Source organism: Phacochoerus africanus, chromosome 9 (assembly GCF_016906955.1).
Source record: "Phacochoerus africanus isolate WHEZ1 chromosome 9, ROS_Pafr_v1, whole genome shotgun sequence".
In the NCBI taxonomy this organism is placed as follows: domain Eukaryota; kingdom Metazoa; phylum Chordata; class Mammalia; order Artiodactyla; family Suidae; genus Phacochoerus; species Phacochoerus africanus.
The window spans coordinates 2417579-2433199 of record NC_062552.1 but is presented as its reverse complement, the minus strand read 5'-3'; the positions used below and the strand labels follow the sequence as shown (position 1 = coordinate 2433199).

Here is a 15621-nt window from a genome sequence, read left to right as displayed (position 1 = left end):
CTGGCCTCAATCAGGGGTCAAAGATCCGGCATTGCCACAGGTGCAGACATTAAAAAAACGGAAAAAGAAAAAAGAAATGTAATGTTTTGAAAATATAGTATAGAACTTACTAGGACCACTGGAATATACCGTAATTCTCATAATTTCATGGGTGTTTTTGGAGAAAGAAGGGAATTGATGAAGTTGAGTGTAGACTATTCTGAGAGCCAGAAATTTCTTTCTTCCAAGCAAATTTGAGGGTATGACTGTAAATCCTCATTTACATAAACAGGAAAGACTAAACCATGTTTTAAGTCATTCAACAGGTGAAGGAAGTGATCTATTAAAATTGTTTTTTTCCTTTTTAGGGCTGCACAGGAAGCATATGAAAGTTCCCAGGCTAAGGGTCAAATCGGAGCTGCAGCTGCCGGCCTATGCCACAGCCATAACACCAGATCTGAGCCACATCCGTGACCTACACCAAAGCTTGCAGCAATGCCAGGGATTGAACCTGCATCCTCATGGGTACTAGTCGGGTTCTTAACCCGATGAGCCACAACAGGAACTCCTAAAATTGATATTTTTCAATCCACATAAATTGATCCATATGTTCTTTTTTAAAAAAATTATTTTATTGAATTAGCGTTGGTTCCCAGTGTTGTGTTCATTTCTGCGGTACAGCAAAGTGATCCATTTACACATCTATACACGTTTCGCTTTCATATTCTTTCCTGTTACGGTTTATCTCAGGCTATTGAATAGAGTTCCCTGTGCTGTGCAGTGGGACCTTATTGTTTACCCATCTGACACATAATAATTTGCATCTGCTGCCCCCAAACTCCCAGGCCTTCCCTCCCTGACCCCCCTTGGCAACCACAAATCTATACTTGACCCAAATGTTTCCTTTTTTTTTTTTTTAACGGCTGAACCTGCAGCATATAGAGGTTCCCAGGCGAGGGGTCGAATTGGAGCTGTAGCCACCTGCCTACACCACAGCCACAGCAACGCAGGATCCGAGCCATGTCCGCGGCCTACGCCACAGCTCACGGCAACACCAGATCCACAACCCACTGAGGAGGCCAGGGGTCAAAACCTCGTGGACCCTCGTCGGGTCCGTTAACTGCTGAGCTACGAAGGGAACTGCTATTTTTTTCAGGTTTTTAATGGCTGGACCCAAGGCACATGGACATTCCCCAGGGAATTGAATCCGATCCACAGGTGCGGCAACACCAACCCTTTAACCTGCTGAGCCAGACCAGGGATCAAACCCATGCCTCCACAGGGACCCAAGCCGTTGCAGTAAGAGTCTTAACCCACTGTGCCCGGGGGGAACGCCTACATTTTATTTTTAAATAAACTCTCTGAGGGATAACTATTTCCTGCCACGGGTACATCTTCTTTAAGGAATCAGTCTCATTCGTTTTCTCTGATTACGGGGCAGTGGAGCGAGCACCGCTGGGGATGGGAGTTACACGCTTGGAGCCCAGCTGCTAACTCGCTGCGTGACCGGCGGGGCAGGCAGCCAGGTCTCAGCCTGCGGTGCTGCTGCTGAGGGACGTGTGTCTTGTTTCCTGCTCCTCTTCTTCCCAGTTCTCTTCTCCGACGACCGACAAACTAACCTTGCAAACCTGAATGTGGAACCAAGACCTGTTTTCTCGCTAGACGAGGTTAGAAGGCCCCGTCCTCAGCCAGCGCGCTCTTTCTTCCTGGGACCATGTGCTGCTGTGATGATGGGCCAGCGGCTCCCGCAGGGACCGTGTTATTAGCTGCGGTGATCCCGCCGCAGAGCAGCAGGCTCTGGGGTGTTTTCCAGGTAGGCTGGTCTCCTCTTATTCATGACGTTTAGGTCAACGGCAACTCTTTTTTTGGTCCAAAGAGCGCTGTCGTGTCACCCGAACTCCTTCCCCACTGGCTCTGCCACTGTGGATGTGCCACGGTCAGCTGCCTTCTGGAAGGGGAGGGGTCCTCAGGAGCATCCAAAGAGGAACGTCCATCTCCAAGTTCCTCAAAGAGAACGTGTTCTCTCTCTTTTTTTTTTTTTTTTGTCTTTTGGCCATTTCTTGGGCCGCCCCCGCAGCATATGGAGGTTCCCAGGCTAGGGGTCGAATCAGAGCTGTAGCCGCCGGCCTACGCCACAGCCACAGCCATGCCAGATCCGAGCCGTGTTTACGACCTACACCACAGCTCACGGCAACCCGCTGAGTGGATCCTTAACCCACTGAGCAAGGGCAGGGACCGAACCCGCCACCTCATGGTTCCGAGTCGGATTCGTTAACCCCTGCGCCACGACGGGAACTCCGAGAAAGTGTTCTCAAGAGCGTGTTCCGCTCCAAGCAAATGCAGGATGCTCCCAGCGCCCAGCGAGGGGATCCCAGCCGCAGCCTTCCTGGCGCCAGAAAGTAAGTTCTCATCCTGAAACCCAACCCAATTCAAGGTGAATTCGCGTGTCGGGCTAAGAAAACACAGCCGCAGAGTCTTAGGCGTCTGAAGGGCAGGAGGACCTAGAGAGTAACTCAGGTGGCAGAGATCGAATCTGGCAGAAAAATTAAAATAAAGGTGGACATATTTGATCGAGAACTGACTCAAAAGTATGAGCTGCAACATATGTAGATTAGAACTTACTGACTCTGTGTTTATCTCACATTTGAAATATATTCCTCTGCATCACTATCACACACGTCCCCAAAATGGGATTAAATCCATAGATTTTTAAACACGAGTTCTTCTACTTTCATGTTATAGGAGAAAAGTGTTAAAGGTTGTTTTTGTTTGTTTGTTTGTTTTGCTTTTTAGAACCACATCCTCGGCACATGGAAGTTTCCGGGCTAGGGCTTGAATCGGAGCTGCAGCTGCCGGGCACGGCCACGGCCACGGCCACGGCCAGATCCAAGCCGCGTCTGTGACCTTCGCTGCAGCTTGTGGCAATGCTGGACCCTTGACCCACTGAGTGGGGCCAAGGATGGAACCCACATCCTCCTGGACACTATGTTGGGTTCTTACCCCGCTGAGCCACAGCGAGAACTCCCAAGACGGCATTACTGCGGATGCATTCATGGAAGACAAGTCTCAGAGGGATCTTAAGGACTCAGAAATCAAGTTCCGACCCAAAGGGAAAAGCAGAAGCAGAAAACAAGGAAGATGGGAGATGCATGAGCTGCACAAAACACACACGCGCACTTGTACACACACGCACTGCACACGCACACACATACTTGTACACACACACTTGTACACACATGCGTCATTTCCGTCTCCCAGCCAGAGACCAGGAAAAATCTTTCCCACCCAGATAGGGTTGTAGGACATATTAGCTGAGAACACAGGGACCCCACAATTACCCACTTCGCTATTTTTCAAGTAATCGTAAGTTGGGAAAATTTACTTAATAGAGTTTTGGGGGTTTTTTGCTTTTTTTTAGGGCTGCACCTGCGGCATATGGAGGTTCCCAGGTCAGGGGTCGAATCAGAGCTACAGCCACCGGCCTGCACCACAGCCACAGCCACAGCAACGCAGGATCTGAGCTGCGTCTGCGATCTACACCACAGCTCATGGCTACACCAGATCCTTCACCCACTGAGCGAGGCCAGAGATCAAACCCACAACCTCAAAGTTCCCACAATGGGAACTCCTACTTAATAGAGTTAATGCTCAGGTTACTCGCTTATCAAATAGGAATAACTAGTAGCACCATCCTCACTGGGGAGTCGAGTGTGAAATCGATTAAGCCACATGAAATGCTCAGCAGTCAGCTGACACCGTAACCACACCATGCAGTTTAGGAAGTGTTATTTGGGGAGCAAGTAATTCAAACATTTATTGCGCGCCTACTATATGCCAGGCACTTCGGTCGGTAAAAGGAGGCCAGGTCTTGCCTTCAAGGTGTTGAAAAGACAGCGAGTGAGATATTGTTGGATAATTATAATGTGAGTGAGGAATCGCAAACAACCATTACAACGTAACCCAAAATAGGGGTCTTGGAGGAGGAAGCAGTTTGATCTTTAGGGAAGATGATGCGCGAGCTAGCTCTCTATGTGCAGGACTTAGGCTGATAAAAGGAAGGAGGGATCGGCGTTCCCAGGAGGCCATCCTAGGAGCACCGGGACGAAGGTTCCATCCCCAGCCCGGCACCGTGGGTTAAGGATCCAGCATCGCCGAAGCTGCGACATAGGTCACAGCGATGGCTTGGGTCTGATCCCTGGGCCGGGACTCCATGTGCCGCGGGGCGGCCATAAAAAAAGGAAGAAGAACAAAAAGGGATCAAAAGGAGGCAAGCAGGAAGGATGGATGTTCCGGAGAGAGAGAGTTGAAGAAAACTACAAAAGGCCTGACGTTTGACACGAGGTGGCATCATCGGAGAGATGAACAGGCCGTCCCAGCCCGGCCACAGATCGGGGACCTTGCTCTTCAAGCACGCGGGGTACATTGGGGCAGGCGTGTGTTTTAGACACGCTGTGTGGAAGCCGGTCTGGACGGGAATGGGGGCCTCGGTTAGTCTTGGGCTCCCTCTCCTGTATTCACTGGGCTTCTGCTTCCTGCCCGGCACAGTTCTTTTATTTGTTTTTAATGGCCATGCCTGCAGTATATGGAAGCTGCCAGGCAAGGGTCAGATCAGAGCTGCAGGTGCTGTCCTACCCCACAGTCACAGCAACGCCAGATCTGAGTCGCATCCGTGACCTGCACTGCACCTGGTGGCAATGCCAGATCCTTAATCCACTGAGTGAGGCGGGGGAGCAAACCCACATCCTCACAGAGACAATGATGGGTCCCTAACCTGCTGAGTCACCACAGGAACTCCTCAACACAGTTTGTTTTGTTTTTTAATTTGTTTGTTTCAGGGCCTCATCTGGGGCATAGGGAGGTTCCCAGGCTAGGGCTTGAATCCGAGCTGTAGCCCCTGGCCTACGCCACAGCCACAGCAACACGGGATCCTTAACCCACTGAGTCCTCATGGATACTAGTCAGATTCGTTTCCGCTGAGCCCCGAGGGATCTCCCAGCACAATTTTAAAGTGATGGGGACCCAGCGATGAACTAGAGGCAATGCCCGGCCTCCTGGACTTTTACACCCACTGGGAAGAGACTGACAACAAAGACGCAAACAAGAGGAGGAGGGACACAGGGAGGAAAGACTGGGGATTACGGCACAGAGTAGGGGGGCGGGGAAGGACTTTATTTTTGTGCGTTTCACCCCCGATTTTATTTTGAATATTTATAATTTCAAAGAGCACTGCTTGAGGCCTTTTTTTTTTTTTTTTGTCTTTTGGCTATTTCTTTGGGCCGCTCTCCTGGCATATGGAGGTTCCCAGGTTAGGGGTCTAATTGGAGCTGTAGCCACCGGCCTACGCCAGAGCCACAGCAACGTGGGATCCGAGCCGCGTCTGCAAACCTACACCACAGCTCATGGCAATGCCGAATCGTTAACCCACTGAGCAAGGGCAGGGACCGAACCCGCAACCTCGTGGTTCCTAGTCGGATTCGTTAACCACTGCGCCACGACGGGAACACCCTTGGGGCTTTTTTAAAGTGGAGTCAAGGTAGAGCGAGAATGGGACCGTGGGAGACGCCTGGGGACGTCGGGGCTGGGGGCGGGGCCGGGATCAGAGGAGCGAGAACCCTGGCGACGGCGTCATCATCTGCTTATCTGTGCGTTTTCCTGCAAAGACGCTGCCAGGAGCCCAGGAGCCCTTCCCCAGAAGTTAAGGACCGGTGCTGTAGACGCTTAAAGAGACACTTCGGGGGTGGCGTCCCGAGCTGGGTCTTACACCCACACAAGGCATTATTAGTCCTCCCGCAAAGGAGCCAAATGTTTCTTCTCAGATGCCGAAGCTTTATAACCTAATCGGGACTAATCAGGACCCGCCCGGAGGTGGGCCTGCGCTCAGCGGGGACACCTTCCTTCTTCCTCGTCAGTTCTGTAGACAATGCTCGCTAGAAGCGTGGACAGAACGGCCCACGCTGGCCCGCGCGGTCCCCGGGGTGGCAGGGAGGAGAGGGGGGAAGGGGAGGGAAGAAGGGGGAATAGGAGGGGTGGGGGAGGGGAGGGGGAAAGGGGAGGGGAGGGGAGGGGGAAAGGGGAGGGGAGGGGAGGGGTGGGGGAGGGGGGAAAGGGAAGGAAGGGAGAGGGGAAGGGGAGAGGCGGGGAAGGGGAGAGGCGGGAGAGGGGGGAAGGGGGAGGGAAGGGGAGGAGGGGGAGCTGTGGCTGGATCTGAACCCGCGCGCGTGCAGGCCTGGGGGCGGGGGAGGGGCCCGGCTGGGGGGGGGCGGGGCGGGGGCGGAATCCCGAGACAGGGTCCGGGCCTAGGTCGGAGGGCGGGCCGAGGTGGGGAGCGAGGTCTGGCTCCAGGTCGGGGAGGGCGCGAGGTCAAAGTCGTGGGAGGCGCCGGGGTTAGGGTAAAGGTTGCGGGTGGAGTTGGGGGTCGCGGTCCCGATTGGGAGACGGGTTGGGGCCAGGGTCGGGCCCCAGGGCAGAGGTTGGGGTCTAGCTCCGGGGCAGAGTCGGGGGCGGTGGGACCTGGGTCGGAGCCGGGCGCTAGGCCAGGGGCGGGGTCAGGGGCGGGGCCGGGGGGCCACAGTTGGGGTCAAGGTCAGGGGCGGAGTCGGGGGTCGGGATCCAGCGCCGGAGCTGGGGTCGAGGGCCGGGGGCGGGGTCTGGCGCGAGGCTCTGGGCGGGGCCGAGGCCAGGTGGGCGGTCCGGGCGCGGAGCCCCGCCCAGGGGTGCCCGGCGCTCGCTGCCCTCTGTCCTCCCGGCTGGCCGCCCGCGGCGGAGGCTCTGGCCGCGGAGCGGCCGGCACCTCGCGGCGGCAGCGCTCGCCAAGACTCCGGGGGGGACGAGCCGGTGGCCAGCGGGGCAGAGCGGTAAGAGGCGGCCGGCCCCACCTGCCCCAGCCGGACACCCGCTCCCCGGCCGGGTCACAGAGGCCGGGCTCGCGCGCTGCGGGCGGGCCTCGCGCAGGGCGCACCCCCGTGACCCAGGCAGCCCGCCCGCGACGCGGCCTCGGTCCTGGTCCTTCCACCCCGTGCCCGGCGTGGAGCCGGTGGATCCATACTTACCGATGCCGAACTTCTTGAGCCACACGCTCTTTTTTCCGGATCCACCTTTCCCTCTAGGAGACGATCGTAAACGACCAGCAAATATATTGATTACTGCGGTGGCTTTAGTTTAGCATTTTTTCCGGATAGCCATACCTTAATGAGTGCCTTAATCCACTTACTCAGCGCCTTAAAGATTGCTTCCCTCGTTTTCTTATAGTTCCCTGATGCTCCTACCTTAAACAGTTCTGGACCTTCAAACCGTGATTGCTGGTGGTGGGAAAGAGAGGGCCTTTGGGGTCTCTGAAGCCTGTGGGGGTGTCTGCTCTGCTTGGGCCTCAGTGTCACCCTGCTTTCAAATGGAGCATCTGTCTTCAGTGATTAAAACAGAGTCCATGAGTCTGTTTAATAAAGTTCCAGATAATTCACCTTATTTTTTTCTCATTTGCATTTATCTTATCTTCCTAGCCGGTAACATCTCTTTACTCACTCAGACCTTAATTTCCCAGTCTTCTGTCACTTAGATGCTCTGAATTCTTTTTGGGGGCCCCTCTTTCTTTGTCTGCCCTGAGCCCTGTTTCCAGTTAATTTCCTGTTTTGGCCCAGCCTGCCCTGCCCCTCTCTTACTCTCCAAGCATTTTCTTAACCTCTTTTGGATGGGGAGCTACACTTCGAGCTCCCCTTTAACCCTCCGTGTGCCTGTCCACACCCTCGAGAAGAGCGATGGGGAGAAGAAACAGTGACACCAGCCTGGGAGTATCCAGCATTGCCCGTGAGGTGTGGCAGCTGCCGGCGGCAGTGGGGACCGGGCTTTTGGGGAGCAGGCTGCCACTCAGCCTGGACGGCAGGTGCAGGTGCAGGTGCAGCCGGGACGTCCCTGCTGGCCCTGTGCGGATGGACACTTTTTAAGAGACAGGACTGAGCCTCCGGTTCATTTCTGCTCCACTGATGACAACAGCAGTGGTGAACTTTTTCACTGCTCCAAAGGGGATGTGAAGTCTGGAAAGAGCCGAGTGAAAGAATATCTAACAGACAAAAGGAACTTGTCAGAAGACAAAACCTGGAGTTCCTGTCGTGGCGCAGTGGTTAACGAATCCAACTGGGAACCATGAGGTTGAGGGTTCGGTCCCTGCCCTTGCTCAGTGGGTTAACGATCCGGCGTTGCCATGAGCTGTGGTGCAGGTTGCAGACACGGCTCGGATCCCACGTTGCTGTGGCTCTGGCGTAGGCTGGTGGCTACGGCTCCCATTAGACCCCTAGCCTGGGAATCTCCATATGCCACAGGAGCGGCCCAAGAAATAGCAAAAAAAAAAGAAGACGACGAAACCGCAAAGGACGCAACTCAGCTCTTTTCAAAAGATGGACCTGAACTTACAGCCAGAAACGATAGAAAGAGCTGAAGACACTTTTCCAGAAGAACCAAGTGGAGTATTTCCGTATCTGGATTTTCTTCCCTCTCCATGCAATACCCTGGACTTGCACAGATTCACCCTCCCAGAGCCCGAGGGCTGGAAAGTGACAGGGGCTCTCCAGCAAAGTGTGCTCTGGAGCGTTTGATACCTCGTTTACTGGCGATGGACCAACCGCAGTAGATGGCCATTCAGAAAGAAAGGCTGAGAGCACAGCCTGCCGTCTGTACTCCCGTAGCCACCCAGTGGCCCTCTGCCTCCAGAGCCGAACCCAAACGAGACGGCCCAACCCCTCTGACGCTTTGCGTCTCCAGGCAACTTGGGATAAAAGTCACGAAAAAAGGAGAAACAATGCTGGTTCCTGAACGCTGGAGCACAATGCTTCCAAGTGGAATTGGCGTGGCGCTGACAAATACCAGTGGGCGTCTAGACCGCCTCTGAAAACTCATCGACTACAAAACCGGTGGTTGCCGCTGGTGATGACGTTAAGAATCCCAAAAGCTGCACTCTGAGTCCACGCCAAGAGCGCGCAGGCAGGCCGGCTCCGTGCAGGCCCCTCGGTTGCTGGTTGAACCGGTCGCCACCGGATGGCTGCCACCGAAGTCGCCTACAGCAGTTTCACCTATACACCTGTCGTTCGCTGAAAATCAGAGGGAAGAAATTAAGGGGCCAAGGACCAAAAAGAAACTTTACTGAAAAAACAGGGTACTGAACAGACGCTTTTTTTTTTTTTTTGTCTTTTTGCTGTTTCTTGGGCCGCTCCTGCGGCATATGGAGGTTCCCAGGCTAGGGGACCAATCGGAGCTGTGGCTGCCGGCCTACACCACAGCCACAGCAACGCCAGATTCTTTACCTACTGAGTGAGGCCAGGGATCGAACCCGCAACCTCATGGTTCCTAGTCGGATTCGTGTCCGCTGCGCCCCGATGGGAACTCCCACCTTATTCTTATTTATTTTCTTCCCTCATTGATCCATTCCTAACACACCCATATGTATTTTTCAAAATCTTTTATATTTTTCCAGTCTTGTCTAGAATTTCACATTTCACATTATTTGGTTAATTTTTTTTTTAGTAATATGACGTCTGCATTTGTCCTCATACTACTTACCAGCTTTTGTTTTAAATAATCTTCTTTTAAAAAAGAAAGAAACTGGAGCCAGGGCAGGGATGGAACCCGCAACCTCATGGTTCCTAGTCGGATTTGTTAACCACTGAGCCAGGATGGGAGCTCCCGAACAGACCATTCCATACGCAGAAGCTAAACTGTTTTTCGCCTTTGTTGGTAGCCACGGGTAAAGGGCCCGCCTGTTGATCCAAAGGAGCTCTTCCCTTTCCTGCATCTTAACGTGAGCACATCTAGTCCAAGGAGCTGCTGAAATCTGGTTCCTCATTCTGACATACACACATTAAGCGTGCACACACACGTCCTTGGATGGGCCATGGCGTGGAACCTGTGAGCGTCTCAGCTGAGATGTCTCCACACAAACCAAGGGCTTCCCTGATGACACGTTTGAGGCTCTCATGTGTTATGTTTCAAAGGAATGTTTCACTTAGGTGACTCTTCTATTCTAGATGGTTCTTTGGTTGGGGTGGTTTTCCAGTGTAATTCCATCATCAATAAACGGTGTACTAGACTTACTGCTAGTACAGGTATTCTTTTATTCTGTTCTGTTGTACAGGCGCAAGGGGCGGTGGGTTTTAAATTGAAGTATAGTCGACCGATAATGTTGTGTTAGTTTCAGGGGTACCGAAAAGAGACTCCGTTCTGTGGGCTTGAACTTGTATATACATATATACAAGAACACACATATATATACTCTGCTCTAGACGCCTTTCCAATATTGGTTTTGACAAGACATTGCGCACAGTTCCCCGGGCTAGACAGCAGGCCCTTGTTGGTCTGCTGTTTTACGGAGAGTAGTGTGTATATCTTAATCCCAAATTCCTAACTTATCCTTCCCCACTGTTCCTCTTTGGTAGCCATAAATTCGTTTTCTGTTTCTGTTTTGTTAATAAATTCATTTGTATCTTTTTTTTAAGGTTCTACCTATAATAAGATATATTTCATATGATATTTGTCTTTTCTCAGTGATTTTTTTTTTTTTTTAGTTTTCCCCCCTGTTGTCTTTTTTTTCCCCTTCCCATCTCCATAGATCTCCTTTGACTGTCTTTCCTTTTTTTTTTTTTTTTTTGTCTTTTTGCCATTTCTAAGGCCGCTCCCACAGCATATGGAGGTTCCCGGGCTAGGGGTCGAATCGGAGCTGTGGCCACTGGCCTACCCCAGGGCCACAGCAACTCGGGATCCAAGCCGTGTCTGCAACCTACACCACAGCTCACAGCAACGCCGGATCCTTAACCCACGGAGCAAGGCCAGGGATCGAACCTATAACCTCATGGTTCCTAGTCAGATTCGTTAACCACTGAGCCACAACGGGAACTCCCTTTGACTGTCATTTTGACCTCATCTTTGGGTATTGCTTGGCCATGAAAAGCTAAAGAAGTTGCTGTTTTGTAAAATTAACAGACAAGGCCCCCTCTGTCTGCCCATGAATCCTTAGACATTTTCCCTTCCCTGTGTCCTTTGTCATAGAAATGAAAGCAAGATGGATTCCCTTCGGGGCCTGGGGCGAGGCATGAAGCAAACCCCTTCCCGCAGATCTAATGGTTTCAGGATTTTAAAGGAAAATGGGGGAGTTCCCGTCTTGGCGCAGCCGAAACGAATCCGACTAGGAACCGTGAGGCTGCAGGTTCGATCCCTGCCCTCGCTCAGTGGGTTAAGGAGTTTGCTGTGGCTGTGGCGCAGGCCGGCAGCTGTGGCTCCGATTAGACCCCTAACCGGAGAACCTCCATACGCCGCGGGTGTGGCCCTAAAAAGCAGAAAAAGAAAAAGTGGGGGGGAATGGGAGAAGATCACTGTCCACGGGCAGCCTGTTAGTGGGCTTTTTTCCCAAGGCTCTTTGTTGCTGGAAGTCTTAACTCTGCTTGGTTGAAACAGACACCTAAGTTTGACTCGTTAACTGGTAAAAAGAGGAAACTGTGACCGACACGCTTTCCTGCACCTGAGAATCCGAGATGCAAACAGAAGAGTGGAGTCCTGGGTTCTCCTAAGGCCTGTGGGAAGGGACTCAGGGCGCAGGCCCAAACAGGACGCCAGGGGACTCTACCGCAAGTGGCTCTCGGAACACACTTGAGAAACACGCGTGCCTCAGAGGCGGGATGTCCTGGAGGGTAGTGGGCTTTGGTTTTAGTGGATGGTTGGTGAATTCAAATCCGTTTTGGTTTTTTTGCTTTTTTGGCCATTCCGTGGCACGTGGAATTCCTGGGCCCGGGGATGGAATCCGAGCCAGAGTTGCGACCTAAGCCAAAGCTGTGTTAATGCCGCATCCTTAACCCACTGCGATGGGCTGGGCTGGGAGTCGAACCTGCGTCCCTGGCACTACAGAGACACCATCGACGCCCTTGCGCCACTGCGGGAACTCCCAAATTAGTTCTCCTTAACTTCAAACGTTACCCAAAGAAAAAAGGGAAAAGGCTTCTCTCCACACCTGAACTCTGCCCCCTCCCAAGGAAAGCAGGCGGTATTAAGTTTTTGTGTGTCACCCCCAGATAGGATGGAATGTTCGAGTTCGGGACGGGGGAGGTGAGTGGAAGGACAGTTCAAGCAGATGATGAAGAGGCAACTGTAGCTTGCTTCCTCTATTCTAGTGCTCCTAAAAGAATAAGGTTCAAGTCGTTGTTATTATTTTTAAATTTTTATTTTTTTTATTTATTTATGTCGCACCTGCAGCATATGGAGGGTCCCAGGCTAGGGGCTGAATCGGAGCTGCACCTGCCAGCCTACACCACAGCCACAGCAATGCCAGATCTGAGCCGCCCCTGTGACCTACACACAGCTCATGGCAATGCAGGATCCTTAACCCACTGAGCGAAGCCGGGGATTGAGCCCGAGTCCTCATGGATGCTAGTCGGGTTCGTTACCGCTGAGCCACGATGGGGACTCCCTCAAACAGCTCTTAGAGGCAGGAGTCAAACAACATGCTTGGCTTTTTAGATTAACCTCAAAGTTCTGGAACAATAGCGACAGCGATGAAAAATAAACTTAACCGCTGAGGATCCGTTCCTGTCACAGACTGTGACCTGAATCCCATAGAACTGGTGTCCTTCGCCCAAACGAATAACCTCCTTTCATAGATGCTGGTACCAAGGTGGGCATCACGCCCTCTCACCTCCAGCCTGCAACCATCCAGCTTCCTCCACCAGTGTCTTCTCACTCTGAGTCCCGGCCCTTCGTACCAGCCTTTTGCCCCTCATTCCTCCTTCAGCTGCGGTGATGTTAGGCCCGCACCTGTGCAGCCAAAATGATCTTTTACGTGTGAATCCTTCCCCAAGGAACATGCACTTGATCACGGCCAGATCCCCTCCACCGCCCGGCCCCTGGTAGTCACCCTTCAGGGCCTGTGACTAAGGAGCGGGCTTTCTCTGCAGGAGGCTGTGATGCGGGCTCCACAGCCTGTGTCCACACCAGGCTCTGCCACCAACGCCTCGGGCAACTTCCTTATCTCAGCTCTTTACTCTCCTATTTGTGAGTAGATCCCTTTTATCTCCCGTAATGATGTAGGATTAAGTGAATGAAGTGCCTGGCAAATTCAGGATCTGCCAGGGAAAATGGTACACGGGAGGAGAGATGAGTGGGGTGGCTGCCTTGGCACTGGGTCAGCCAGCGCCGGGTCAGCTGGCACTGGGTCAGCTGACGCTGGGTTAAGTGGCAATGGGTCAGCTGGCACCGGAGTGACAGCTCACAAAACACCTTCGGTGTCCCACTTCTTAGGAGGCATGTGCCCGGCACCAGGGACACGGGGTGGAGTGAGGAACAGAGACCCTGATTTGGAGGAAGACGGGGGAGCACGAGTTGGGGAGCTGTGTCTGCCAGGGGCTCCGGGAAGCGCATCCTGCACTGAAGGCCTGCGGGGCTCCTGAGAGGGGTGAGGCCCCCTCTGGGCTTTACTGTCTCAGAGGAGATGGGTCACAGCAAACTTCTTATTGGAAACATAATAAAGGCTACTTTGTTTAGGATGCCGTTAGACCAGAAAGAGAAAAAAAAAAAAAGAAAAAAGCCAAAACACCTACCATATGGTTTTCAATTGAGTCCCAATTGCTTTAGATGTAGTTATGTGAAAATTGTATCAGCAGAGTTGCCGATTTCAATTATGAGGTAAAGGGACAGGAATTTATTTTTTTATTTTTGGGGGGCCGTGGCATATGGAATTTCCCAGGCTAGGGGTTAAGTCAGAGCTGCGGCTGACAGCCTACGCCACAGCCCAGCAACTTGGGATCCAAGCCACCTCTGCAATCTACACCACAACTCAGGACAATGCCAGATCCCTTTAACCCACCGAGCGAGGCCAGGGATCAAACCCGAGGCCTCACGGATGCTAGTCGGGTTCGTTAGCAGTGAGTCACGATGGGAACTCCCGGGACTAGTAATTTTAACATGATCACTTGGTAAAAATGCGGTTGCTCAGATCCTTTTATCTGGTTAAACTGAGGGCCTAAAAATCGAGGCCAGGGAGTTCCCTGGTGGCTCAGTGGGTTGAGGTTCCACCCCTGTCATTGCAGCGGCTTGGGTTGCTGCTGTGGCGAGGGTTCAACCTCTGGCTCAGGAACTTCCACTTCCAAGCACAACCAAAAACCAAAATAAAACAAACAACAAAAAATGAGGCCGGAAGTGGTGAGTACAGGAAGCTTAGGTTCACCTTGGAGGTCGGGGGTAAGACAGCCCATACAGACCAACTGGGCCGGGGGAGGAAGTGGGGGGGTGGAGGTTTATAATGAGAGCAAAAGACCCGCCGTTTTCCAGGCCTGTTGGAAGTCACCTTTCACCACTTTTTGCAAGTGTTTCCTATTTTTATCTTATACAAATTTTTTTTCTGGGAGCTCCCGTCGTGATGAATGAATCCCGTCGGTTAACGAATCCGAGTAGGAACCATGAGGTTGCGGGTTCGGTCCCTGCCCTTGCTCAGTGGGTTGACGATCCGGCGTTGCCGTGAGCTATGGTGCAGGTTCCAGATGCGGCTCGGATCCTGCGTTGCTGTGGCTCTGGCGTAGGTCGGTGACTACAGCTCTGGTTAGACCCCTAGCCTGGGAACCTCCATATGCCACGGGGGCAGCCCAAGAAATGGCCAAAAGACAAAAAAAAATTTTTTTTTTCTTTTTATGGTCTCACCTGTGGCATGCAGAGGTTCCCAGGCTAGGGGGTTAAGCGTCGCTGCAGCTGCCGGTCTACACCTCGGCCACAAGACCAAATTCTTAACCCACTGAGCGAGGCAGGGGATCAGACCCACATCCTTATGGGTGCTGGTCGGGTTCAGGAACCCCTGAGCCACGACGGGAAACTTTCATCTGGCTCCTTGGCTTGCCCCTGGATCCCCATGAGTCTGGTACTGGGGCTTTCTTCCTGGCTCCGTCTTGGTCTGAACGAAGGCGCTGTCCCGCGAGCCTCCTCTCGGAGAAGCTCTCGGAAAGGGCTTCCTCGTCCGAGTTGTCCTCCCGCCAACGCAGCCGCTCACCCCTGGCCCTGATCGCGGGGGATCCCAGCCTCGCGGTGGCCTCGGACAGAGGAACACGCGGCTCCCGATCCGGGGCCAGGCTGTCGACGCGGGGCTTCCACAGGAAGGGACCCGGAGCCCCTGCCACGCAGCCCGCGGCTCCCAAGACCACGACAGGGCCAGACTCTCCCGACCTGGCCGCTCCGGGGCGGGAGCTCCGGCTGGGCTGCAGGCTCGCTGCACAGCCCCTCTGGCCGTCCCTCCCCTGGGGCCTCCCTGCACGAGCTAAGGGTGCCCCCCCCCCCAAAGGCGGAGGAGGCCCTCTCCTTCGGAGACAGTGAAGAGCGGGCAGCCAGGGAGGAGCGCCCCACCGCCACCAGGGTATGGCGACACCTGCATCGGGCATTTAGCCACGGCCCTGGGGGCGGGGAATCCCTCTTGTGCTCCAGTCACCAGGCGCGAGCACAATACCCTCTGCTCCTGCTGGATTAGAAATGAGGCTGGGGGAATCTCCCGATGCCGTGGGGGCGGCCCAAGAAGTGGCAAAAAGACAAAAAACAAACAAACAAACAAACGAGGACGGGTGCATGACTTGGTCCCCAAGGCTCACCTGTTTTTCACCCGGCAGTTCCCAAACATATTTGAGCAGAAAATAGTGT

General features: G+C 53.4%; 1 protein-coding gene across 1 annotated transcript; it reads left to right on the top strand.

Moving 5' to 3' along the window:
* The first annotated feature begins 7030 nt into the window (after nucleotides 1–7030).
* On the top strand, nucleotides 7031–15454 carry FAM217A (family with sequence similarity 217 member A). Its single transcript, XM_053743525.1, is given in 8 exon segments — nucleotides 7031–7094; nucleotides 7794–8064; nucleotides 8330–8528; nucleotides 8531–8690; nucleotides 8693–8848; nucleotides 8851–8958; nucleotides 8961–9121; nucleotides 15272–15454. Coding segments are annotated over 8 exon segments (1302 nt in total).
* Nucleotides 15455–15621: the final 167 nt, after the last annotated feature.